The 27,452-nt window shown below is 45.2% G+C and overlaps 2 protein-coding genes across 5 annotated transcripts in view; one reads left to right on the forward strand and one right to left on the reverse strand.

The window, feature by feature from the left end:
- LOC311594402 (targeting protein for Xklp2-like) overlaps nucleotides 1–27,452 on the reverse strand; it is a 42,901-nt gene that overhangs the window by 15,266 nt on the left and 183 nt on the right. Inside the window, exons 1-5 of one of the 4 annotated variants that reach the window (XM_084776053.1) lie at nucleotides 22,821–23,233; nucleotides 19,986–20,124; nucleotides 18,714–18,930; nucleotides 13,437–13,532; nucleotides 12,306–12,482 (exon numbers count right to left, since the gene is read on the reverse strand). In XM_084776053.1, the coding sequence (XP_084632179.1) occupies nucleotides 12,306–12,482; nucleotides 13,437–13,532; nucleotides 18,714–18,930; nucleotides 19,986–20,124; nucleotides 22,821–22,857 (666 nt within the window). In that variant the 5' untranslated portion in view covers nucleotides 22,858–23,233. Of the gene's footprint in view, nucleotides 1–12,249; nucleotides 12,483–13,436; nucleotides 13,533–18,713; nucleotides 18,931–19,985; nucleotides 20,381–21,166; nucleotides 22,711–22,820; nucleotides 23,234–27,452 lie in introns of those variants that run through there. The other 3 variants (XM_084776052.1, XM_084776055.1, XM_084776054.1) reach the window with 3 other exon arrangements.
- Nucleotides 1,245–27,090, forward strand: LOC311594405 (targeting protein for Xklp2-like). Its single transcript, XM_084776057.1, has 8 exons — nucleotides 1,245–1,852; nucleotides 4,369–4,491; nucleotides 9,539–9,677; nucleotides 14,697–14,850; nucleotides 15,399–15,586; nucleotides 24,691–24,786; nucleotides 25,741–25,917; nucleotides 26,877–27,090. Exons 4-8 carry the CDS (start codon nucleotides 14,757–14,759, stop codon nucleotides 26,982–26,984), a joined length of 663 nt encoding a protein of 220 aa, XP_084632183.1. The 5' UTR covers nucleotides 1,245–1,852; nucleotides 4,369–4,491; nucleotides 9,539–9,677; nucleotides 14,697–14,756; the 3' UTR covers nucleotides 26,985–27,090.

The raw sequence follows: 27,452 nt of genomic DNA on the forward strand, positions 1-27,452 counted from the left end.
TTTTGTTTTGTTTTCTTTTCTTCTCCCCCTCGATGTTAGAGATCAAACTCACATTCTCGTGTGTACTAAATTTGCTTTTCACCACTGAGCTACACCTGTAGCCTAGGAAGAGAATTTTCCTAAAATATTTCTAAGGAATCAAAACCTATACTTGGCAAAACTGTGTCTCACCCTATATGCGTAAGATACTCTGCTAAGCACACTGATATGCACAACTTTGAGACTGGCTTTTGTCTTGAGAACCTGCAGTCTGCCAAGAGAAGTGATTATGGAGTTAGCTGATACAAAGGTGGGCGTTCACTGTTCTAGAGGGAACACGGCCAACACTGTGGCGTGGAATTATTTATATGTAACGGGTGGACACTTGCATAGTAAGTATTTACAGATTTAGTTGAACTTGGGTAAATATTGATAGGTGTAAAAGTTAATGATGTGTTCTAGAAATTAGGTTATTAGGCAGAGCGTGCATACAAAGGTGGAGGAAAGCTTAGAAATAAGAAAATGACAGATTGAGGGAAAATTAATAATGAATGCGGCACCCAGTACTGGAGGGCATATTGTAGGTACTCATCTAACTTAGCCTTTTCTTTAAGCCGAGCAGCTGCCTTTAATCTCAGCACTCCAAGGCAGAGGCAGGTGCATCACCGTGAGTTTGAGCCCAGCCTGGTCTACAAAGTGAGTCCAGGACAGCCAGAGTGACACAGAGAAACCCAGTCTCAGGGGGAAAAAAAAAAAGAAGAGGAAAAAGTTTGTTCCTTTATTTATCTGTGTGGGTGTGCATGCATGCCTCAGCGTATGTATGGGGGTCAGAGGACAGCTTAGAGGAGTCAGTTTTCTCTCTTGCCACCATGTGGCTTTTAGAGATCAAACTAGGTTATAAGACTTGGTGGCAGGTACTTTTACCCACTGAGCCATCTCACTAGCTCTTTTTTTCTCATTCCAAAATCTAAAGCAACCTCCCAGACAACTAACTTTAATAGGTTGATTTGAAAAAAAGCCATGGATTTACCAGATGACCTCCCCCGCACCTCTGTTTTGTTTTTTTTAAAAGATTTATTTATTTAAGTATACAGTGTTTCACCTTCATATATGCCTGCATACTAGAAGAGGGTACCAGATTTCACTATAGATGGTTGTAAGCCACCATGTGGTTGCTGGGAATTGAACTCAGGACCTTTGGAAGAGCAGGCAGTGCTCTTAACCTCTGAGCGATCTCTCCAGCCCTCTGTTTTTTTTGTTTTTTTTTTTAAAGATTTATTTATTATTTACACAGTATTCTGCCCACACATGTGCCTGCCCACCACAGGAAGGCCCCAGATCTCATTACAGGTGGTTGTGAGCCACCATGTGGTTGCTGGGAATTGAACTCGGGACCTTCGGAAGAACAGACGGTGCTCTTAACCTCTGAGCCATCTCTCCAGCCCTCTGTTTTGTTTCTTGAGATAGGGTTTCTCTGTGTAGTTCTGGCTAACCTGGAGCTCACTCTAGGCCAGGGTCATGTTGAACTCACAGAGATCTGCTTGCTTCTGCCTCCTGAGTGCTGGGATTACAGACATGCACCTGCCATGCCCTGCCCTAGATGATTTTCTAAATTGGAAATATAAAACTGAAGTACTTGGTAGGGATCAATACTTAATATTTATGTGGAAACCTAATTTGTGTAACTATTTCTTTCCTCAGAGGGCGATCTATTGAGTAGAGTGTTCGAATCCTGGGAAGAGCTTGTTCTCCTGCACTAGTGGAGCAATGTCACAAGTCACAACTACTTACTCTTTCGATGCTCCCACTGACTTTATCAATTTTTTATCTTTGGATGCTGAACAAGAGACTGAAAATGTAGACTCATGGTTTGGTAAGTGGCTACTTTCTCTGCTTCCCCCCCCCCCCCCCCCAGTGTTTCAGGATTGGGTTTCCCTGTGTGTAGCCCTGGCAACCCTGGAACTTGCTCTTTTGAATTCAAAGATCAGCTGCCTGTGCCTTTCCAAAGCACTGTCGTTAAAGGCACGTGCTGCTGTGCTGCTGTTTCTCTGTCATGTGAAGGGTTGGTCCTGTCGCGGAGGCCATGTCACGAGCAGAAGAAGGGCTGGAAGGACGGCTCAGCAGGTAGCAGCACTGACTCTGTTTCCCAAACCAGCTCTGGCAGCTCACAGCTGTCTATGGCTCCAGTCTCAGAGAATCCAGTCTCCTCCTCAGAACCCCGCAGGCCGCAAGCATGCACATGGTGCACAGACACATATGTGGGCGAAATACCCACACACATAAAAGTAAATTAGTAAAACCAAACAAATTAAACAAGATACTGCAAAAATGTACCTGGACTACACATTCTTTTCCACACCTTCTCACCCATGATTTAATAGAAAACAGCTAACTTTCGAACCACAGAAGTCTGTTCATATTTGAAATTAGGTTTTTTGAGACAAGGTTTCAGACCGTAGCCCAGACTGGCCTAGAGCTCTGGGACGTCTCTCCGCCTCAGGCTCAGAAGCGCTGTGTTAACAGCTGTGAGCAACCAGGCTAAACTTTTCTTTCTTGATTTTTTTTTTCTTCCTTCCTTCCTTCCCTTCCTTCCTCTTTCTTTCTTTCTTTCTTTCTTTCTTTCTTTTTTTCCTTCTTTCTTCCCCAAGACAGAGTTTCTCTTGTAGTCTTGGTTTTCCTGGACACGTTTTCTACACCAGGGCTGGCCTTGAACTCACAGAGATCCACCTGCCTCTGTCTCCAGAGTGCTAGGATTAAAGGCATGCGCCACCACTCCTAGCCATCCTCTCTTTCTTGGTTTTGTTTGTTTGTTTGTTTGTTTTTTGAGACAGCAGCAATGAACAAGGATGTAACCTTGGCTGTCCTAGACTCTCTTTGTAGATCAGGCTGGTCCTAGAACTCACAGAGATTTGCCTGTGTCTGCCTCCTAAGGGCTGGGATTAAAGGTGCATACCACCACTGCTCAGCTACTTTTTCTTTCTTTCTTTCTTTCTTTCTTTCTTTCTTTCTTTCTTTCTCTAAGATTTATTTATTATTCATACAGTATTCTGCTTGCATTGAGCCTGAACACCAGAAGAGGGCACCAGATCTCATTATAGATGGTTGTGACCCACCATGTGGTTGCTGGGAATTGAACACAGGACCTTTGGAAGAACAGTGCTCTTAATATCTGAGCCACCTCTCCAGCCCCTAGTTTTTCTTTCTTTCGTTCTTTCTTTCTTTTTTTTTTTTTATAACAAGATGGAAACATCATCTTTACTCATAATTTAAGATTACAATACAGTTCCACAGAAACAGAAGGGAAAAAAGATAATTCCAAAAAATACGGATTTTTGTGTTGTCTTTGGTGAATGGTTCTTTTGCAGGAGCCATCTCGCCAGCGCCCACCTTGTAGGTGTTACTCTGACATAACCTTGGGATAAGTGAATCCAGTGTCTGATGAGGCTTCTTCATCTTATCCTTTCTCTTGTCTCCACCTTCATTAAGAGACATTAACATTAATATGTGGTAAGAACAAAATGACCATTGTAGCTACACTTAAAATACAGTGTCCAAATGAGACAGTGTCTGGTAGTTTCTTGGGAAAGGAGTTGAGTGTTACTCTCGAGAGAGGGCTCTGTTGAAGGAAGGGTAGATCAGAGGGCCTGCTGTCCCAGAGAGGTCTGTCCATGCCGCACAGCACTGCAGCCCAAAGGTACCGCCGGCTGTCTGAAGGTTTCTTTTAACAAGTTTTCTTTATGCCCTAATATCCACAGAAAGGAGCCATTAGCATATCAGTGTGATTCCATACAGAGTCTGGAAGGAAAAAAATAATAATTCTGAACTTAGAAAACCATCTTAGGTGTAGTGTACTTTTTCTTGTTTTCTTTCAGCTTTTCACAAGGTTATAATCAGAATCGACTGTGAGTAGTGTAGTTGTTCAGGGGTGCTGTGCTTCCCCAGCCTGACAGTGTGCTGCTGTGGGGACAGATTGTTTTTGTACCAGCTTTAGTCACAGCAGAGCCCAGGATAAAACTTGCTGAGAAAACGTTGCTCTTCTCCACTCTCAAACACCCCACACTCTATGAATATAAACTGTCCCTTGTGTTCTTGCAGTTCCTGGTGGCCAAAATTCTTCAAGGGCAGCACGATGTGTTTACATGGTAGATAAGGCCAGCTAATGTCGGTGTGGCCCTCCCTGTGTCTTAACAATGGTACAGAATCTGCAACTTTCCTTCTCTGTAAGACACTAGGTGTTGCAAGTCTTCGGGATAGATTTTGCAGTCTGTTCCTGACCTATAATGCACAGTGCTAGACTGTGGTTTTGCTAACCGTGCTGGAAAGGGACTCTACTCCCCATTTTAATATGTGATTCTCCTTTGCTTTGCTTCCTGACTGGTTGTTTCACAGATGAGAAGGCCAACCTGGAGAACAGGTTTCTCGGGAGGAATGGAATAGGAGAGCCTTTTCAGGGCAAAGCTTCCCTGAGGACAGCCACGCTTCAGCAAGGCTCTGGCACACCTTTGAAGGCAGGTAAGGAGAAACAGCTTACAGGGGAGCTTTGAGGGAAGCTGGTGGCGACTAGAGCTGCAAGTCCCAGAGACTGTCATTTTGGTTTGTTAGTGAAATGGATGACTTCAGTTCATGGTGAATGTAGTAACAAACCATGGCTTTCCTGAGACAAGGTTCTGTGTGAGGCTCCGACTGTCCGCAGACTTGCCCTGTTTCCTATACTCTCACATGCTAAGACTGTAGGCACCACCATATCTGACTGTACTTTTTTATGTGCCTTTATTTATTTGCTGTTTTTTTTTAAGCTGTTGTTGTTTTTTTTCTTTTTACTTTTTGCTATGCTGGTGATTTAATGTAGGGCTTTGAGAATGGTGGGCAAATGCTTTACTACTGGGCTGCATTCTAGTCCTTAGTTTATGAGTTTTAAAAACAAAATTTCTTCCTTTTTGGGGGGGGGGGTTCAAGACAGGGTTCCTTTGTGTATCCCCGGCTGTCCTGGACTCTCTTTGTAGACCAGGCTGGCCTCGAACTCACAGAGATCCGCCTGCCTCTGCCTCCCAAGGGCTGGGATTAGAGGCGTGGGCTTTATGTTTTCTTTTTAAACTACTGAATCTATTCGTGCTGCCATTGTGTGCGTCAGTGTAGGGTCACCTACTGGAGCAGCCCTGAAGAAAAGTGACGTTCCCCCTCCCGGCAGCTGTCGGATGCCAGGGGTGGACTTCATGACCCACTTCTACCTCCATGCTGAGGCTTCGTCTGGCTTGATCTTGGTCTTGGTCTGGTGCATAAAATCCTAGCTACTAAGAGTTCATGTGTGCAGCTGCTCTGTCCTATCTGCACAGATGTGGTCTCACTGTAGTCTTCCACTGCCTCTGGCTCTTACTCCTTATTCTGTGTTGATCCCTGAGCCTTAGAGGCAGTGGTGTGAGGCCCCGTTTAGATCTGAACAGTCTACAATCTCTTGTTCTCTACACATTGACCAGTTTTGAGTCTCTGCTAATTGCCATCTATTGCAAAAAAGAAGCTTCTCTGAGTTTTGGATGAGGCATTAACCTATGGGTGTAAAGACAAGTACCTAGGGGCCAGTTAAATACTATGTCCACTTAGCAGAATAGTAGTAGTGGTAGGCTCTCCCCAAGCCTCCCTAGCCACAGGTTTTTGGACCTGCTAATGGTGCCAGGTATGAATTCCATTTTCTGGATGGGCTTTAAGTGCAATCAGAAAGTGGCTGATTATTCTCCTAACATTTCTGTCACTGTTGCAGTGGTGGGCGTGTCTTGCCAGGGCCATTGTTACTGCAGCTGGCAGGGTTCACACTGCTTCCCCTTCAGCACTGAGAAAGCCAGCCAGTAGGGTTGGGGCTCCCAGGTTGATACCAGCTCGATTTTCTCCGTGTTCTATGACTCAAGTGTGTGGTGTCTTCAGGGTCTTAGTGTCAAGTTCAGGGGGCCGGGGGGTGGCGCAGGGCTCAGAGCTAAGAGCAGTGGCAATAGCCTGGAGTATGGTTTTGCACGGGACCTACAGGAAACCCACTGACAAAAGCATGAGAAGAGATAATGTAGATGTGGCTCTGTACGTTCAATCTGATATCTTATGGTGTCTGGAGAGACACTGTCCCCTGCTACAGGGGAACTCCATTTAAACTTTTCAATTTTTAAAATTTTATTTTATGTCTCTGGGTATTGTACATCCTGCCTGCAAAAGCCAGAAGAAGATGTCAGCTTGCTTGGAACCTAAGTTACAGACAGTTATGAGTCGTCATGTGGGTGCTGGAAATGTAAGCCAGGTGTCTGGAAGAGCAGCTAGTGGTTTTAACTGTTGAGTATCGCTCTAGCCCTACCATTTAACCTTTTTTTTCTTTTTGAGACAGGGTTTCTCTGCAAAACCCTGGCTGTCCTGGAACTTACTCTGTATAACAGGCTGGCCTTGAACTCCTCTGCCTCCTGAGTGCTGGGATTAATGACTTGCATCACCACCACCTAGCTAAGCTTTTAATTAGTGAATATTTTAGTACACTTCTATAGAAGTCTGACTAGGTTTTTGGTCTCTCATAGTTGAGAACACTTACTATAAAGAGACAGAAAAGGAAAATCTTCAGAACCAATCCATTCCATCAAATGACTGCTCTTCTCTGAATGCTAAGGGAACTGTATCAGGAAATACTCCTGTCCAGCCTCAGAGGCAGTGCTGTGAAACCATCTTGCTTTAGCAGTTACTTTGCTCTGTGTCCTGGCCCTCCTCCTCTCCTGTTTATTTTCTCACTGAGCTACATCCCCAACCCTACTTTTGGTTTTCTTCATATGTTTTGTCAGCCTTTAGCAAAGAGGATGGGAGTTCTCAAGGGATAACTGATACATATTTGTTAATTTGCTCCCACTTTGAGCAGAGACTGGGTGATTCCCCCACCCCCACCCCCACCCCAACAGGGTTTCTCTGTGTAGCCTTGGCTGTCTGGACTTGCTTTGTGGATCCACCTGTCTCTGTCTCCCTGAGAGCTGGGATTACAGGTGTGACCTACCAAGCCTGGCTGAGACAGGGTGTTTTTAATTGTTGGAGACAGAGTCTCATTTTGTAGCCCAGGATGACTTCAAATGTGAGTTAGTTCTCTTGCCTCAGGTTCTCAAGTGCGGTGCCTGCTGCTTTTACAGAGGACACAGGTTTGGTTTCTTTCTGTTTGCTTTTTTTTTTCTTCTTTTTTTGAGACAGGGTTTCTCTGTGTAGCCTTGGCTGTCCTGGATTCACTTTGTAGACCAGGCGGGCGTCGAACTCAGAGATGTGAGATCTGCCTGTCTCTGCCTCCTGAGTGATGGGATTAAGGGTGTGCATCACCAAGCCCGACTGCTAAATAATACTATATTCCTGAGAATATTTGTAGTTTTTTCAGTAGTCTGTAATGTGGTAGTTTCAGATACTTTTGAAATATGAAGCTAATTCTCTTGCTTGGCAGCTTGATTTCGCTAAGGGGGTGTGCTTGATGCGTCTGCGTCTGCCTTTTCCCCCCTTCAGTGAAACCTGTTGACAGAAACTCAATCGTGGTTAAGGGGTGCAGGAAGGATCTTGTTCCCACCGTTCATGGGGTCTCCCTTAACCAGCTGCCCTTAGCTTTGACCTGTGCGGTATCCCACCAGCTTCAAGAGACGTTCATGTTTGCTGTTTTGACATCCTAGTATTTGTTGTTTGCGGTGAGGCAGTGCTGTGAAACCATCTTGCTTTAGCAGTTACTTTGCTCTGTGTCCTGGCCCTCCTCCTCTCGTGTTTATTTTCTCACTGAGCTACATCCCCAACCCTACTTTTGGTTTTCTTCATATGTTTTGTCAGCCTTTAGCAAAGAGGATGGGAGTTCTCAAGGGATAACTGATACATATTTGTTAATTTGCTCCCACTTTGAGCAGAGACTGGGTGATTCCCCCACCCCCCACCCCCACCCCAACAGGGTTTCTCTGTGTAGCCTTGGCTGTCTGGACTTGCTTTGTGGATCCACCTGTCTCTGTCTCCCTGAGAGCTGGGATTACAGGTGTGACCTACCAAGCCTGGCTGAGACAGGGTGTTTTTAATTGTTGGAGACAGAGTCTCATTTTGTAGCCCAGGATGACTTCAAATGTGAGTTAGTTCTCTTGCCTCAGGTTCTCAAGTGCGGTGCCTGCTGCTTTTACAGAGGACACAGGTTTGGTTTCTTTCTGTTTGCTTTTTTTTTTCTTCTTTTTTTGAGACAGGGTTTCTCTGTGTAGCCTTGGCTGTCCTGGATTCACTTTGTAGACCAGGCTGGCCTGGAACTTACAAAGATCTGCCTGCCTCTGCCTCCTGAGTTCTGGGATTAAAGGTGTGTGCTACCGTGCCCTACTTAAATACGGTTTTTTAATATTGCTATTATATTCTAATATTTTATATTATGAACATAGTGAATTTTTTAATCCTCATGGAATTAAGTTCTCACCTAGCCAAGACTTCATAATCAGACTCTGTTTAAAAAGAGAAGCCAGTGAATGAATTAGATTTGTTCTAAGTAATTATGAAAATTGATAAGGTTGTTATTGACCAGGGAAAACAATACCTCCTGTGAGTGTTTGTTATGCTCTAAATCAGTGGTTCTAACCCTTGGGACCCCTTTTGGGGTCAAACTGCCCTTTCACTGGGTTCACCTAAGACCATTGGAAAACACATTACAATTCGTAAGAGTAGCAAAATTACAGTTATGAAGTAGCAACAAAAATAAATTTATGGTTGGGGTCACCATGACGTGAGGACTGTATTAAAGGGTCACAGCGTTAGGAAGGCTGAGAACTACTGCTCTAATGATGTGTTGGCATGGTTGTTTTCTCTCTGTCTGCCTCTTGACTTTCTCTAACTTTCCCCAGTCGACTATCTGTCTTTCCTTTTTTTTTTCTTCCTCTCTTTGGTGTAGTTCTATAGTGAGGTCGCTTTGGAAGTTGAAATGTAGTATAAACTGGCCATAAACCGATCCTTCTGCTTCAGCTTCCGAAATGCTCAGACTGCAGATGTGATCCACCATGCTGACATTTCCATCTCACTTGCTGTGTGTGGTGGCCTGGATGCTTTGATACAGATGTTTTTTGTGAAACTCATAAAGTTGGGAGATACTCAGTAAAGGTCTGGTAATAAAAACATAGTGAACAAGAAGTAAAATAGTTGCTGTTGTCATGGAAAGGGCTGTGGAGTGGCAAGGGCCCTTCAGACAGAGTGCAGAGATGGCAGAAGAATTTGTCTAAAAACTATCCTTCAATAAGAGTGATAGGGAGCTGGGTGGTGGTGGCGCACGCCTTTAATCCCAGCACTTGGGAGGCAGAGGCAGGTGGATCACTGTAAATTCGAGGCCAGTCTAGTCTACTGAGTGAGTCCAATACAGCAAAGGCTACACAGAAACCCTGTCTGGAAAAAAAAAAAAAAAAGGAGGAAGGGAGGGAACATTTGTCAGGTTGATTGGCATAAGCTGAGTTGATCCTACAAAGCCAGGTTCTCTGGTTCATCCATTTCTATCTAGTTGACTCAGCACTTCCATGTGACCTGGATCTTGGGGAACTAAGCAGATGTCTGCAATTTTGTTTTACAGACTTGTTACCCTCCAGATCTGCGACCAAGATGAACCGAGATCCCCAGACTCCCGTACTGCAAACCAAATACCGTGCAAGGCCTGTGACGTGCAAAAGTGCAGCAGAGCAGGAGGCTGAGGAGCTTGAGAAACTGCAACAGTAGGTCCCTGCTCACTTTCAGTCCCACGGGGACAGTGGTGGCTGTTTTCCTTCCCATGAAATGTGTGGCATGCAGTGACTCCGTAGGCTGTGTTCCTGCCTCTCTGACTGAGAGTGGGACCATGGAGGTGCCCTGGAGCATCATCTGATAAACACCCAATTCAGTGCAATGTAATGGGGGTAGCAGAGCCTCACTTTGGATTCTAATTGAGGATATGGTTAGTCTAGGTAGACCACACCTTTGCCTGATTATCAAAGCACCTGCAGCTTGACTCTCGGGAGAAGCTGGAACTTAATGTAGTCAGCACTGAAGCTCATCTCCCTGCACCGGCCATGATCGTTATGGTACTGGGGTGAAACCCAGGGCCCATGTGCACGTAGGACAAACACTGTGCTGTTGTTTTCAAGTAGAGCCTCACTGAGTGGCTTGGGCTGGCTGTGTAGCTCAGGTGTATCTTGATTATGTTAGTCTCTTGCCTTGGCCTGGATCTCTGGGATTACAGACCGAGGTCGTCAGCCTGCAGGGGTTCATGTATTCCTAGCGAGCCTCAAAATTGCTATTAGCCAAAGGTGACTTTTTCATTTTATGTTTATGGGAGTTTTGCTTGCATGTAATGTTTCCTTATCACTGACATGCCTGGGGCCCATGGAAGCCAGGGGAGGCTTTCTGTCCTGTGGAGCTGGAGTTACAGATGGTTGTTAGTCACCACGTGGATCCTGGGAATTGAGCCTTGTCTGGAGTAGCAGCCAGTACTCTTAACCTAAGACATCTCTCCAGCCCCAAATTTGAATTTCTGGTCCTCCTCTCTCTGCCTGCTGAGTGCTAGGATTACAGGCACCTGCCTCCATGGAGCCCAGCCCCAGCCCCAGCCCCAGCAGGGTTTTGACGATGTCATTTACTCTTTTTTCAGGAGGTGAAGAACATGGCTGTGGAGAGGATGGATTTTGTGTACATGGTGGACCATCTTACTGCTTATTTATAGGTTCTGTTCTACTTTGTGCAGATTTTATCTGATTTAAAAGCATTTTGTATTTATTACTTAAATTTCTTTGTTACAGATACAAATTCAAAGCACAGGAATTTGATCCCAGGATCTTGTGACCCTTTAAAAAAAGGTTATTTCAAGTCAAGTTGGAAAATGTAGGCTGAGCCTTTCTATCGTCAGCAGCAAGAGTACAGACCGGGCTTCAGCAGCGCCTCTGTACGCTGTCCGGGTCCATGCAGTTGTCTTCCTTAGTGCCATAAGAAGGGTCCCTGCCTCACAGAACAAAGATCGAATCCCACAGCCTGGGGCTGCTTCTCATTTGTACTGTGACTAAAACAATAGACTTTATTTTATGGTTAAAATACATATATAGAAGGGGTGGTGGTGGGAGACCAGGTGGAAAGTGAAAGCTGTGCCAGAACAAAACCCGAAATTCTAGTGTCTGAAAGAAGTGCGATTAAAGCCAAAAGTCTGTGTAAAATGATTTTTAAAAACCTGGCATTCCCCAGCTCTCAGGCACGTTGCCACATACGCGTCTGAGAAAGGTTCTCTCTCATGTGACGCAGAGAGCAGCTTCTACTGGAATCGCGTGGAGAATTTGGGAGACACAGGCACTGTCAGGGGAAGTTCACTCGATTTCACCTCCACTGCTGGGTACTTGCGGATTGGGTTTGCCTTGTGCACCTGCAGTGAAAGAAAAGCAAAGTCACCACAGGAAACCTATCCCGCAGGGGATGTCAGATCTTGTTGACAGCTTCAGAGCCTCCCCACTTTCAAGTCTCTGAGTAACAGGAAACTATAAAGAACTCTTGCCAGACACAGCAACGCACACCTCTAGCCCAGATCCCAGGAGTTCAGCACCCCTGCCTAGACTACGTGGTGAGACAATGTCCCCAAACCAAATGAAACCAAAACAGTCTCTGAGCAAGTACGCTGGAAGGCATTTTGTCCATTTGACACAAGCCAGGCTTATCTTGGAAGAATAAACTTCAACTGAAAAAACATGGCCAAACAAGCCTTTTTTTCCCCCCAAGATGCTTTCCGGTTTTATCACAGCAACAGAAAGCAAACGGAGACACAGACAAAGCAATATTTACTCCTGAATATGTGTATGAACCCGAAAGACAGGACGAGTAAGTCAACGTTCAAAGCAGCACAGCCTAGCAGAGAAGCAACGGACCTTTTTTTAGACCCTAAAGAAAACCTAAGCTTTCCTCTAATATTCCAAACTGGTAGTCACTAGCCTCCTTGTGCCAGACAGATTACTTAATTTCTTGCACAATAAATATTTTATGGGGGGGGGTCTTGCAAGAATCAGTGAAAAGCATTGATTTTAATAGTAATTTTATATAAAAAGTATGTATACATATACTTTTTAAATTCAAGTGTTTTTATATATTTAAATATATGGTATCTTTATATAAAAAGTTCCCTGGGTGAGGTGTGGTGATACATGCCTGTAATCCCAGTACCTGCAAGGGGAAGGCAGAGGCAGGATGACGACCTCAGATACTGCTCAAAACAAACAAATAAACAAGCAAACAAACGGGGGGGGGTGTGGAAGGGTGGGGGTTGGGGGGAGAGGTTCCTTTTGAGGAATCAGAGAATTGTATTCTGCAAATTACACAGGTGAGACACCTACCTCCCCCTTCTGCATTTCTTTTATTTTCTTTTCCTTCTGCAGCTGGCGTTCTTTGTCTCGGGTGTCAAAGGAGAAGGGGCATACCTCCACATTTCTTGCCCCTGGGATGTGGGGCTTATAAGGCACTCCATAATGAGGTACAGGTTGAGCTCTTATCACTACTGGTTTATCCTCTTCCTAAGAGAGAAACTATGGGTTAGAAGCAAGACTCCTCCTTTGGCCCCAGCTCACCCTCTTCAGAATGTGGGAAAATCCACTAATTAATACAAGTCCACAGCCCTGGGTGGCCTAGCTTCCTTTTCTTTCGAGGACAGACAATGCCAATTCAGCAGCCACATCATGGATCAAAGCAATGTAACAGCATTTGGTAAATGACTATCACAATTACTTGGTTCAAATCTCAAATTTCTCACAGGAATGCTGGGATAGCTAAGTGAGGTCAGAGAGATAAAATGAAGATCAGAAGAAAGGTGCTAAGTAAGCATGCTTACACCTTAGACTCTGACTCAGACTCCAGACTCCACTCCAACATGTGACTGGAATTAATGGTTGCCAAACCCAGAATAGGACCAAGTAAGTTGTTTGGGTTCAAGCTAGTAACATAAGATTACCATGTATTTTAGTTACAACTGAACCTATAAAAAGGTTTATGCTGAGATCTGCTATAAAATTACCCTAACTCTGGATATTTATAGATAAAATGGGAGATGTAATAAGAAGCTAGCATGATCAATGACAGTTCACATTTTACCGTTCTATGAATCATCACCTTTAGTCACCTTTGTGACCCTTGGGTGTTAAGGACAATACAGTGTAACTGCTTGGTATGAATTTTAAAGGTCCTTTACTAACAGTGACAATAATTCAGGGAACTCTTGACCATGTTACAAGGACAGCATGATCTCAACGCTCTAATGCTCAACTTTCCTGCTCTTCTCATAGCTTGTAACCCACTATCACCGAAAGCCGAGCCCCACCCACTACAGTGCGCTAGAGGGACGAGGCAGATGATCAGACACCCGTGTCAGGCTTACAGACAAGAGCTGACTGCCTCTGGGCCCCATTAAGTGTAAAGACTCAGAGTGGTCATGTAGAAGGAAAAAAGGGGCCCCCTCTCCCTGGGGGAGTCACCTCATCTTCTCTGGTGGGCACTCGGATCCTGTTCTTCAATGCAAAAACTGGTGACTTGGGGACAGTAGCTGGAATTATTTTCTTTTCAGGAACACCCTAGAACACAACTCAATTAGACATCCCATGTCTAACTGAAATACTAAAAACTGGGAAGCTAAAAAATACTAAAAAGTCAGGAAGATAAAAGCTGGATGAGGGGCCACTTGCCAAACAAGCCTGACTCAAAGTTGTCCTGTGATCTCCACATGAGCACGCAAGGACTAACACTCATATAAACGTCACTCGCGCACACGCACGCGCGCACACACACACACACACAATCTGTGCCAAGACAACAGAAGCCTCCACTGCCAGCACTGCTAGGACTCTAGAAGAAGCCCCACTCAAGGAAACCAACTGAGAAATGTGTAAATCCCTTAAACAAAATAGTGTAGTGTTTACATGTAACCTATGCACACCTTTCCATATATTTCATGTCATTAGCATATTGTTCATAATTCTTAACACGACGAAAATGTGTTGAGTGCACTTATCATATTATGTAGGGAATATTAGCCAAGGAAAGAAGCCTGCATATGATCAGTACAAATGTTATCTCTTCCATCCATAGTTAGCTGAATTCACAGAAAGAGAACTCAAAATTGTAGTTGATGGTACCTGTTAAACCTCACTGTGCTTAAGTCAGAAGCTCCCCTCCTGTGCCTTGTCTGTACGTGCTGTAAAGCTGGTGTTATTTCAGTCCATGAATCTCCAGTACCCAGGGAGATCTTATTCATTTAAGGCCATCAGTAAATGTTAGCTAACTGAATACAGGACGGCTTGCACCTTGGATTCAGAGGCTCCTGTGGGAGCCTGTCGACTCAATAATACCGCAACCACTCAGCACAGGCTTCAGTCTTACAGTGGCCCCGCCCACAGAGTCTCTAGCCCAGGATGGCCTTAAGCTCCCTAAATAGCTGGAGATGACCTTAAATTCCTCCTGAATATTGGGATTACAGATGTCCATAAATCCTGGTTTATGTGATAACCAGGACTGAACCCAGAGCACCCACATGCTAGACAAGTGCTCTATACTCCTACCTCTGGGTTTTTCAAAGCCACTTTATGGGGCATATAAGATACTCGTGTGATATTTACTCTAGTTTTATTTTTTAAAGACAGAATCTCATTATAAAGACCAAGCTGAAGTAAAAAATTAAAATTAAAGGGGGGGCACTGGAAAGATGGCTGAGATTAAGAGCACTGACTGTTCTTCCTGAGGTCCTGAGTTCAACTCCCAGCAACCACATGGTGGCTCACAACCATCTATAATGTGATCTGATGCAGAAGAAAGCAGCTTCCTTCAAGGCTCACCCAAACACCGTCATCTTCCAAGAGCCCTTTGTTCCCAAGAAAGAGAAGAAGTCAGCTGCTGGTAGTGTTCTGTGTGCTCGTGCGGGTGGGACAGAGTGCCACGCTTTCCGGGGACGTACTTAGGACTCAGCTAGGGGAGAACGGCGGCGCTGTGTCAACAAGAGATGCTTTATCTGAGGGCATGGTAGCTTTCCTCCCTCAGGCCCAGGCTTTTGTCGCCTTTGCTGGACCCCTAGTTCCCTTTGTGTTAAGTCTGTGGGGCAGACTGATAGAACAGGAACCGAGGCCGATGCAGCTGGCCACACCCAAGGGCGGGGCAAGTGGATGAGGGAGGGTGCCGTTGGGCAGTGTGGCAGGGGTTGGGACTCTTCCTTCTGACCCCAAGTCCCTGTGTAGGAGAGTGTAGCTGCCCCACCACCCGGGGCTCTTAGACTAAATGATTTCCAGAGGCCTTTCCGACTTCTCAGCATTCTGAGTCCGTGGCGCGGCCTCGCTCCATCTTCTTCCTCGGCAGCTTCTGGTTGCTAGCCATGTCTTTCGGGTTGGCCTACTCCTAGGGCCTTATGAGTACAGCACATGCGTCAATATTGTCTTTGTTTCTGTACTCAGAGAACCTTTCTGGTTCTCTAGATCAGGAACTTTTTCAGCTGGCCACTGAGAAGAGAGCCAAGGAACGGCAGGAGTTGGAAAAGAAAATGGCTGAAATGGAGGCCTGGAAAATGCAGCAGTTGGAGGAAGCGAGGCAACAACAGGAGGAGCAGCAGAAGGAGGAGCTAGCCAGGCTTCGCAGAGAGCTGGTAACTGACCGGGCTGCATGCGTGCGCACAACCCTGTTGTCTCTCTTCTGGTTTCTGGTGGGGCTGGGACGATCTATTCTGCATCTGCACTGACGGGGGGGGGGGTGTGTGTGTGTGTGTGTGTGAGTGAGCAAACAGTGCAATGTCTCATAGGTTCACTTCAAAAATCAGCCGCCGTTTGTCCGTGGTTATTTTCTGCCCAGGTACCTGCCTACTGAGTTTGTTCCCAGTTTAAATCTGTGTCTTACAGCTGTCCTCAGTGTAGGCCAGTGGCAGTACCCTACAGCACAGTTAATCAGTGCTGATTATCACTGTGTTAGGTCGGCTCACTCTAGGGCTAATCTTACACTCTTCAGAAGGATGGGCGGCACCTGCTTCCCAGCAGCCCTTCTTGATAATTGCTTTTGCCTTTTGTTTTGGTCTGTGATTTTGTTGAGTACTAAACGTCAATCAAACAAGCTTAAAATTTCACTCTGGCTATTTTAAAAAATATTTTTAAATTTTTGTTTTTTTAGATATGAGCATTTTGAGTGCATACATGTCTGTGTACCACGTGCATGCAGTGCCCATGGGAACCAGAAAATGGTGTCAGATCCCATTTTAAAAAGAAATTATTATTTAAGCTAGGCATAGTGGCACATTCCTTTAATCCCAGCACTCAGGGAGGCAGAGGTAGGCGATAACTGTGAGTTCGAGGCCAGCCTTGTGTGCAAAGTGAATCTAGGATAGCCAAGGCTACACAGAGAAACCCTGTCTCAAAAAAAAAAAACATTGATTTTTAACTTTTTAAAGATGTATTATTTTATGCATATGAGTGCTTTGCTTGAGTGTACCTAATGCCCTCACATCAGAGGAGGGGCCACATGCCCTGGGGCTGGAGTTACAGAGTTGTGAGCCACCATGTAGGTGGTGAGAATTGAACCTGGGTCCTCTGGAGGAGCAGTCAGGGCTCTTATCCGCTGAGCCATCTCTCTAGCCTCTGGCACAAAATTTTAACTTGTAGCTTTTGTCTGCTACAGTTGAGCAAGGCCCTGTTTCTCCCTAGTAAGTTATGCTGGGGATAAGTTTGACATTCTTAGTGAGGGGCCCAGTGAGCAACAGTAGAAACCTGTTTGGGCATCACACGTCTCCATTTTACTGTGCCCTTCTTCCCCTTAAGTTTGTAATTGGGATCTATAAACCTTTCCAACCATTTTCCTCTAAAAGACAAAAGGAAAGACTGAGCACATCGGTCTGTGGCATCCACCAAAGTGGTGACTTTGCTTTTCTTTCACTGCAGGTGCACAAGGCAAACCCAATCCGCAAGTACCCAGCAGTGGAGGTGAAATCGAGTGAACTTCCCCTGACAGTGCCTGTGTCTCCCAAATTCTCCACGCGATTCCAGTAGAAGCTGCTCTCTGTGTCACATGAGAGAGAACCTTTCTCAGACGCGTATGTGGCAACGTGCCTGAGAGCTGGGGAATGCCGGGTTTTTTGAAAATCATTTTACACAGAGACTTTTGGAGCTAATGAGACACGACTCATTTAGGCTTTAATCGGACTTTTTGGAGTTATTTCTTTCAGACACTAGTTGCCTTTACTAGAATTTCAAGTTTTGTTCTGGCACAGCTTTAACTTTCCACCTGATCTCTCACCACCACCCCTTCTATATATGTATTTTAACCATAAAATAAAGTCTGTGGTTTTAGTCACAGTACAAATGAGAAGCAGCCCCAGGCTGTGGGATTCGATCTTTGTTCTGTGAGGCAGGGACCCTCCTTATGGCACTAAGGAAGACAACTGCATGGACCCGGACAGCGTACAGAGGCGCTGCTGAAGCCCGGTCTGTACTCTTGCTGCTGACGATAGAAAGGCTCAGCCTACATTTTCCAACCTGACTTGAAATAACCATTTTTTAAAAGGTCACAAGATTTTATTTGGGCTCGCTATTTTCTGGGAATGCAGTGCATCCTCCCGATGGCAAGGTGACACAGTTCAGTCTGTGACAAATAGCACAATTCGGACTGGCAGTTAAGCCTGGTCTATAACCTTCGAGGGCCTGTCTCTGTTGGCTTATGTACCCAAGCTGAGCCTCACTGGTCTAAATTGTACAACCTCCCAAAGCAGTGCCTGGCTTTTCGAGTGCTTTTGTTTGAATGTGTAGTGCGGGTGCCCTGAGAGAGCAAAGATCCCTTGGAGCTGGAGCTGCGCACACGTGAGCTTCCTTGCCAGAGCCATCCTCCAGCCCTCTGAGTGCACTCTGCTGCTAGCAGATTGGATGTGAAGAGGAAGCTGAACAGAACAGGGCTCATCCTTTGGGTGCAGAAGATCCAGTTTTACCCCAGTCCTGGGGATTTTGTTGTCAATTATTAGATCTTTCGTTTATTTCTGGCCACTTGGTATTTTCACTCCAAACGTCTTGATCCATTCTCCAGGCCTGCCTTCTGCAGTTCCTCCTGCTGTGTCAGCAGTTGTAGGCCAGCTTGAGCTAATGTGAATCGGTATCAAAACACAGTAAGATACAAACAAATTAACCTTTAAACATGAAGATGTGCTATCATGAAGACAGACAGACAGTCTCTCCCCTGAGGGTAACAGGTCCCTCTAGAGAATTCCCACAGCAGGGAGGCTCATTCTGCTGCACATTTTTTTGGTTTTTTGAGACACAGTTTCTCTGTGTAGCCTTGGCTGTCCTAGACTCGCTTTGTAGACCAGGCTGGCCTCAAACTCACAGTGATCCACCTGCCTCTGCCTTCCGAGTGCTGGGATTAAAGGTGTGCGCCACCACGCCCGGCTCTGCTGCATTTTTAAGGATTCTTTTTTTAAGTGTATGCATGTTTGCCTGCATGTATATATGTATGTATGTGCACCATGGCATGCCTGGCAGCAGAGCGGGTCAGAAGAGTTATGGATGGCAGTGAACCATCATGTGAAGCCCTTTAAACTGCATCTCTTTTCAGCACACATGTTCCGATCAGTCTGCATTTTAGCCACACATTGCCTCTCTCACTAGACCTACATACAGTCTAAGAGCAAATCCACTCCTGCTGCATCTCTTTGTCATCCACAGCCCAATGCGCTGGTGTCCTGGTCACAGCATCAACCTGAACACTTCTGGGTCACCTCAGGACACCTCAAGTATTCTTACCACAACATCTTCCAAGATCTTAGTGGGGCAAGGTCTGGAATGAAATTCGAAGTGTTCATCCTCTGGTTTTTTCTTTGCCTCTCGCTCCCGAATTCGTTTCTCAATTCCCAAATCAAAACCAACAGGCTGAGTAGGCGGCTTAACGGGCAGCGTCTTGGGCAAGATGGGGCCACCTTCAAAAATCCTGGGATCAAATTCCTGTGCTTTGAATTTGTATCTGTAACAAAGAAATTTAAGTAATAAATACAAAATGCTTTTAAATCAGATAAAATCTGCACAAAGTAGAACAGAACCTATAAATAAGCAGTAAGATGGTCCACCATGTACACAAAATCCATCCTCTCCACAGCCATGTTCTTCACCTCCTGAAAAAAGAGTAAATGACATCGTCAAAACCCTGCTGGGGCTGGGGCTGGGGCTGGGCTCCATGGAGGCAGGTGCCTGTAATCCTAGCACTCAGCAGGCAGAGAGAGGAGGACCAGAAATTCAAATTTGGGGCTGGAGAGATGTCTTAGGTTAAGAGTACTGGCTGCTACTCCAGACAAGGCTCAATTCCCAGGATCCACGTGGTGACTAACAACCATCTGTAACTCCAGCTCCACAGGACAGAAAGCCTCCCCTGGCTTCCATGGGCCCCAGGCATGTCAGTGATAAGGAAACATTACATGCAAGCAAAACTCCCATAAACATAAAATGAAAAAGTCACCTTTGGCTAATAGCAATTTTGAGGCTCGCTAGGAATACATGAACCCCTGCAGGCTGACGACCTAGGTCTGTAATCCCAGAGATCCAGGCCAAGGCAAGAGACTAACATAATCAAGATACACCTGAGCTACACAGCCAGCCCAAGCCACTCAGTGAGGCTCTACTTGAAAACAACAGCACAGTGTTTGTCCTACGTGCACATGGGCCCTGGGTTTCACCCCAGTACCATAACGATCATGGCCGGTGCAGGGAGATGAGCTTCAGTGCTGACTACATTAAGTTCCAGCTTCTCCCGAGAGTCAAGCTGCAGGTGCTTTGATAATCAGGCAAAGGTGTGGTCTACCTAGACTAACCATATCCTCAATTAGAATCCAAAGTGAGGCTCTGCTACCCCCATTACATTGCACTGAATTGGGTGTTTATCAGATGATGCTCCAGGGCACCTCCATGGTCCCACTCTCAGAGAGGCAGGAACACAGCCTACGGAGTCACTGCATGCCACACATTTCATGGGAAGGAAAATAGCCACCACTGTCCCCGTGGGACTGAAAGTGAGCAGGGACCTACTGTTGCAGTTTCTCAAGCTCCTCAGCCTCCTGCTCTGCTGCACTTTTGCACGTCACAGGCCTTGCACGGTATTTGGTTTGCAGTACGGGAGTCTGGGGATCTCGGTTCATCTTGGTCGCAGATCTGGAGGGTAACAAGTCTGTAAAACAAAATTGCAGACATCTGCTTAGTTCCCCAAGATACAGGTCACGTGGAAGTGCTGAGTCAACTAGATAGAAATGGATGAACCAGAGAACCTGGCTTTGTAGGATCAACTCAGCTTATGCCAATCAACATGACAAATGTTCCCTCCCTTCCTTCTTTTTTTTTTTTTTCCAGACAGGGTTTCTGTGTAGCCTTTGCTGTATTGGACTCACTCAGTAGACTAGACTGGCCTCGAACTCACAGTGATCCACCTGCCTCTGCCTCCCAAGTGCTGGGATTAAAGGCGTGCGCCACCACCACCCAGCTCCCTATCACTCTTACTGAAGGATAGTTTTTAGACAAATTCTTCTGCCATCTCTGCACTCTGTCTGAAGGGCCCTTGCCACTCCACAGCCCTTTCCATTGACAACAGCAACTGTTTTACTTCTTGTTCACTATGTTTTTATTACCAGACCTTTACTGAGTATCTCCCAACTTTATGAGTTTCACAAAAAACATCTGTATCAAAGCATCCAGGCCACCACACACAGCAAGTGAGATGGAAATGTCAGCATGGTGGATCACATCTGCAGTCCGAGCATTTAGGAAGCTGAGGCAGAAGGATCAGTTTATGGCCAGTTTATATTACATTTCAACTTCCAAAGCGACCTCACTATAGAACTACACCAAAGAGAGGAAGAAAAAAAAAAAGGAAAGACAGATAGTCGACTGGGGAAAGTTAGAGAAAGTCAAGAGGCAGACAGAGAGAAAACAACCATGCCAACACATCATTAGAGCAGTAGTTCTCAGCCTTCCTAACACTGTGACCCTTTAATACAGTCCTCACGTCATGGTGACCCCAACCATAAATTTATTTTTGTTGCTACTTCATAACTGTAATTTGCTACTCTTACGAATTGTAATGTGTTTTCCAAGGTCTTAGGTGAACCCAGTGAAAGGGCAGTTTGACCCCAAAAGGGGTCCCAAGGGTTAGAACCACTGATTTAGAGCATTACAAACACTCACAGGAGGTATTGGTTTCCCTGGTCAATAACAACCTTATCAATTTTCATAATTACTTAGAACAAATCTAATTCATTCACTGGCTTCTCTTTTTAAACAGAGTCTGATTATGAAGCCTTGGCTAGGTGAGAACTTAATTCCATGAGGATTAAAAAATTCACTATGTTCATAATATAAAATATTAGAATATAATAGCAATATTAAAAATACCGTATTTCAGTAGGGCGCGGTAGCACACACCTTTAATCCCAGAACTCAGGAGGCAGAGGCAGGCGGATCTTTGTAAGTTCCAGGCCAGCCTGGGCTACAAAGTGAGCCCAGGACAGCCAAGGCTACACAGGGAAACCCTGTCTCAAAAAACAAAACCCAAAACCAAGAAATGGTATTTAAGGAGAACACAGCAGCACAGCAGTGGAGTGCTTGCCTAGCTGAATCACCAGCACTGCAGTAAGAAGAGAAAAACTGCATTTAAAGCAACTCATGTGGCCACCTTAAAAAAGTGAGAAACAATGCGTAATAGAAAATTTGTAGATACGAACCCTTACCTCCCAAATGCTAAGGTTACAAGCATGCACCACCAACCCAGCTTTGTTACAGAATATTTTATCTCAATGTGATTGATCCCTCAGATTGTATTTGATTCCTGTATGGTCCCTCAGATTGTGAACTGTAAAAACCTATCTTTTGTTTGGTGTGGCTGAGTCCTAGCACACACCTTCAATCCAAGATCTTCCTGGACACAGGATTTAATAAAGTTAAAGCCAGCTGACTGGAATTAGAGAGCAGAAGGGGTCTTTGGCATTTTCCACTCTCGGGATTTTAGCTTTAGTTCTCAGGCTCTTAGTCTCTAGCGCCCTAGCGCCTTGGCCTTTGGCTTTTTGGACTCTGAGCTAGCAAGCCTTGGGGTTTTTGACCTTTTCTTCCTGGGTTGTCAACTGAGCTGGTGAGACTTTTGGGCCTTCTCCATCGGGACGTGAGCTGGGTGCTTTCTCTGCCTTTCTGAGCTAGCAGGTTTTTCACCCAGCATCTGGTTCCTGTGTCTTTATTGGTAAAATAGAACGATCTGGGATTCTCATTTAAAACAATACTGCTTAGCCATATTCTCCTGATAGCTTGGTTTTACATTGTTTTGAGTCTTTAGACATTACCTTCTTGCAGAACTTGTTTTTGTAAAAACAAAAACAATTGAAATCCTTTCATCTGTTCACCTTCAAATCTATACAAACTTGTCAGCATTGACTATTTCAACCAGGTGTGATAGTGCGTGAATGTAATCCCAACACTTGGGGAGGCAGAAACAGGTGGATCTCTGTGAGCTTGAGGCCAGCCTGGTCTTCAAAATGAGTCTAGGACAGTCAAGGCTACACAGAGAAACCCTGACTTGAAAGTAAAAAAAAAAGGGGGGGGGTTTGAAGGGAGATAGAGAGATGGCTGAGAGGTTAAGAGCACTAACTGCTCTTCCAGAGGTCCTGAGTTCAATTCCTAGCAACCACATGGTGGCTCACAGCCATCTGTAATGTAATCTGATGCCATTTTCTGCCCTATAGGTGTACATGCAGGACATAATAAATAAATCTTTTTTTTTAAATAGAGAAAAAACAAGAACAAAGAAACAAACAACAATACCTCTTGCTGTGCCAGTGACTCTGGAAGCGGCTCCAGTCAGTGAGGTGCTGGTAGGAAACTTACTCTCCTCCTTTTTGTTCCTCAGGTGATATCTATGCATGTGCAGTACTCATAAGGCCCTAGGAGTAGGCCAACCCGAAAGACATGGCTAGCAACCAGAAGCTGCCGAGGAGGAAGATGGAGCTAGGCCGCGCCACAGACTCAGAATGCTGAGAAGTCGGAAAGGCCTCTGGAAATCATTTAGTCTAAGAGCCGCGGGTGGTGGGGCAGCTACACTCTCCTACACAGGGACTTGGGGTCAGAAGGAAGAGTCCCAACCTCCTGCCACACTGCCCAACGGCACCATCCCTCATCCACTTGCTCCCCGTTGGGTGTGGTCAGCTGCATCGGCCTCGGTTCCTGTTCTATCAGTCTGCCCCACAGACTTAACACAAAGGGAACTAGGGGTCCAGCAAAGGCGACAAAAGCCTGGGCCTGAGGGAGGAAAGCTACCATGCCCTCAGATAAAGCATCTCTTGTTGACACAGCGCCGCCGTTCTCCCCTAGCTGAGTCCTAAGTACGTCCCCGGAAAGCGTGGCACTCTGTCCCACCCGCACGAGCACACAGAACACTACCAGCAGCTGACTTCTTCTCTTTCTTGGGAACAAAGGGCTCTTGGAAGATGACGGTGTTTGGGTGAGCCTTGAAGGAAGCTGCTTTCTTCTGCATCAGATCACATTATAGATGGTTGTGAGCCACCATGTGGTTGCTGGGAGTTGAACTCAGGACCTCAGGAAGAACAGTCAGTGCTCTTAATCTCAGCCATCTTTCCAGTGCCCCCCCTTTAATTTTAATTTTTTACTTCAGCTTGGTCTTTATAATGAGATTCTGTCTTTAAAAAATAAAACTAGAGTAAATATCACACGAGTATCTTATATGCCCCATAAAGTGGCTTTGAAAAACCCAGAGGTAGGAGTATAGAGCACTTGTCTAGCATGTGGGTGCTCTGGGTTCAGTCCTGGTTATCACATAAACCAGGATTTATGGACATCTGTAATCCCAATATTCAGGAGGAATTTAAGGTCATCTCCAGCTATTTAGGGAGCTTAAGGCCATCCTGGGCTAGAGACTCTGTGGGCGGGGCCACTGTAAGACTGAAGCCTGTGCTGAGTGGTTGCGGTATTATTGAGTCGACAGGCTCCCACAGGAGCCTCTGAATCCAAGGTGCAAGCCGTCCTGTATTCAGTTAGCTAACATTTACTGATGGCCTTAAATGAATAAGATCTCCCTGGGTACTGGAGATTCATGGACTGAAATAACACCAGCTTTACAGCACGTACAGACAAGGCACAGGAGGGGAGCTTCTGACTTAAGCACAGTGAGGTTTAACAGGTACCATCAACTACAATTTTGAGTTCTCTTTCTGTGAATTCAGCTAACTATGGATGGAAGAGATAACATTTGTACTGATCATATGCAGGCTTCTTTCCTTGGCTAATATTCCCTACATAATATGATAAGTGCACTCAACACATTTTCGTCGTGTTAAGAATTATGAACAATATGCTAATGACATGAAATATATGGAAAGGTGTGCATAGGTTACATGTAAACACTACACTATTTTGTTTAAGGGATTTACACATTTCTCAGTTGGTTTCCTTGAGTGGGGCTTCTTCTAGAGTCCTAGCAGTGCTGGCAGTGGAGGCTTCTGTTGTCTTGGCACAGATTGTGTGTGTGTGTGTGTGCGCGCGTGCGTGTGCGCGAGTGACGTTTATATGAGTGTTAGTCCTTGCGTGCTCATGTGGAGATCACAGGACAACTTTGAGTCAGGCTTGTTTGGCAAGTGGCCCCTCATCCAGCTTTTATCTTCCTGACTTTTTAGTATTTTTTAGCTTCCCAGTTTTTAGTATTTCAGTTAGACATGGGATGTCTAATTGAGTTGTGTTCTAGGGTGTTCCTGAAAAGAAAATAATTCCAGCTACTGTCCCCAAGTCACCAGTTTTTGCATTGAAGAACAGGATCCGAGTGCCCACCAGAGAAGATGAGGTGACTCCCCCAGGGAGAGGGGGCCCCTTTTTTCCTTCTATATGACCACTCTGAGTCTTTACACTTAATGGGGTCCAGAGGCAGTCAGCTCTTGTCTGTAAGCCTGACACGGGTGTCTGATCATCTGCCTTGTCCCTCTAGTGCACTGTAGTGGGTGGGGCTCGGCTTTCGGTGATAGTGGGTTACAAGCTATGAGAAGAGCAGGAAAGTTAAGCATTAGAGCGTTGAGATCATGCTGTCCTTGTAACATGGTCAAGAGTTCCCTGAATTATTGTCACTGTTATTAAAGGACCTTTAAAATTCATACCAAGCAGTTACATTGTATTGTCCTTAACACCCAAGGGTCACAAAGGTGACTAAAGGTGATGATTCATAGAACGGTAAAATGTGAACTGTCATTGATCATGCTAGCTTCTTATTACATCTCCCATTTTATCTATAAATATCCAGAGTTAGGGTAATTTTATAGCAGATCTCAGCATAAACCTTTTTATAGGTTCAATTAGAACTAAAATACATGGTAATCTTATGTTACTAGCTTGAACCCAAACAACTTACTTGGTCCTATTCTGGGTTTGGCAACCATTAATTCCAGTCACATGTTGGAGTGGAGTCTGGAGTCTGAGTCAGAGTCTAAGGTGTAAGCATGCTTACTTAGCACCTTTCTTCTGATCTTCATTTTATCTCTCTGACCTCACTTAGCTATCCCAGCATTCCTGTGAGAAATTTGAGATTTGAACCAAGTAATTGTGATAGTCATTTACCAAATGCTGTTACATTGCTTTGATCCATGATGTGGCTGCTGAATTGGCATTGTCTGTCCTCGAAAGAAAAGGAAGCTAGGCCACCCAGGGCTGTGGACTTGTATTAATTAGTGGATTTTCCCACATTCTGAAGAGGGTGAGCTGGGGCCAAAGGAGGAGTCTTGCTTCTAACCCATAGTTTCTCTCTTAGGAAGAGGATAAACCAGTAGTGATAAGAGCTCAACCTGTACCTCATTATGGAGTGCCTTATAAGCCCCACATCCCAGGGGCAAGAAATGTGGAGGTATGCCCCTTCTCCTTTGACACCCGAGACAAAGAACGCCAGCTGCAGAAGGAAAAGAAAATGAAAGAAATGCAGAAGGGGAAGGTAGGTGTCTCACCTGTGTAATCTGCAGAATACAATTCTCTGATTCCTCAAAGGGAACCTCTCCCCACAACCCTCACCCCTCCACCCCCACCCCGTTTGTTTGCTTGTTTATTTGTTTGTTTTGAGCAGTATCTGCGGTCGTCATCCTGCCTCTGCCTTCCCCTTGCAGGTACTGGGATTACAGACATGTATCACCACACCTCAGCCAGGGAACTTTTTATATAAAGATACCATATATTTAAATATATAAAAACACTTGAATTTAAAAAGTATATGTATACATACTTTTTATATAAAATTACTATTAAAATCAATGCTTTTCACTGATTCTTGCAAGACCCCCCCCCCCATAAAATATTTATTGTGCAAGAAATTAAGTAATCTGTCTGGCACAAGGAGGCTAGTGACTGCCAGTTTGGAATATTAGAGGAAAGCTTAGGTTTTCTTTAGGGTCTAAAAAAAGGTCCGTTGCTTCTCTGCTAGGCTGTGCTGCTTTGAACGTTGACTTACTCGTCCTGTCTTTCGGGTTCATACACATATTCAGGAGTAAATATTGCTTTGTCTGTGTCTCCGTTTGCTTTCTGTTGCTGTGATAAAACCGGAAAGCATCTTGGGGGGAAAAAAAGGCTTGTTTGGCCATGTTTTTTCAGTTGAAGTTTATTCTTCCAAGATAAGCCTGGCTTGTGTCAAATGGACAAAATGCCTTCCAGCGTACTTGCTCAGAGACTGTTTTGGTTTCATTTGGTTTGGGGACATTGTCTCACCACGTAGTCTAGGCAGGGGTGCTGAACTCCTGGGATCTGGGCTAGAGGTGTGCGTTGCTGTGTCTGGCAAGAGTTCTTTATAGTTTCCTGTTACTCAGAGACTTGAAGGTGGGGAGGCTCTGAAGCTGTCAACAAGATCTGACATCCTCTGCGGGATAGGTTTCCTGTGGTGACTTTGCTTTTCTTTCACTGCAGGTGCACAAGGCAAACCCAATCCGCAAGTACCCAGCAATGGAGGTGAAATCGAGTGAACTTCCCCTGACAGTGCCTGTGTCTCCCAAATTCTCCACGCGATTCCAGTAGAAGCTGCTCTCTGCGTCATATAAGAGAGAACCTTTCTCAGACGCGTATGTGGCAACGTGCCTGAGAGCTGGGGAATGCCAGGTTTTTAAAAATCATTTTACACAAACTTTTGGCTTTAATCGCACTTCTTTCAGACACTAGAATTTCGGGTTTTGTTCTGGCACAGCTTTCACTTTCCACCTGGTCTCCCACCACCACCCCTTCTATATATGTATTTTAACCATAAAATAAAGTCTATTGTTTTAGTCACAGTACAAATGAGAAGCAGCCCCAGGCTGTGGGATTCGATCTTTGTTCTGTGAGGCAGGGACCCTCCTTATGGCACTAAGGAAGACAACTGCATGGACCCGGACAGCGTACAGAGGCGCTGCTGAAGCCCGGTCTGTACTCTTGCTGCTGACGATAGAAAGGCTCAGCCTACATTTTCCAACTTGACTTGAAATAACCTTTTTTTAAAGGGTCACAAGA

Source organism: Acomys minous (assembly GCF_964271855.1).
Source record: "Acomys minous genome assembly, chromosome: 3".
NCBI lineage: Eukaryota > Metazoa > Chordata > Mammalia > Rodentia > Muridae > Acomys > Acomys minous.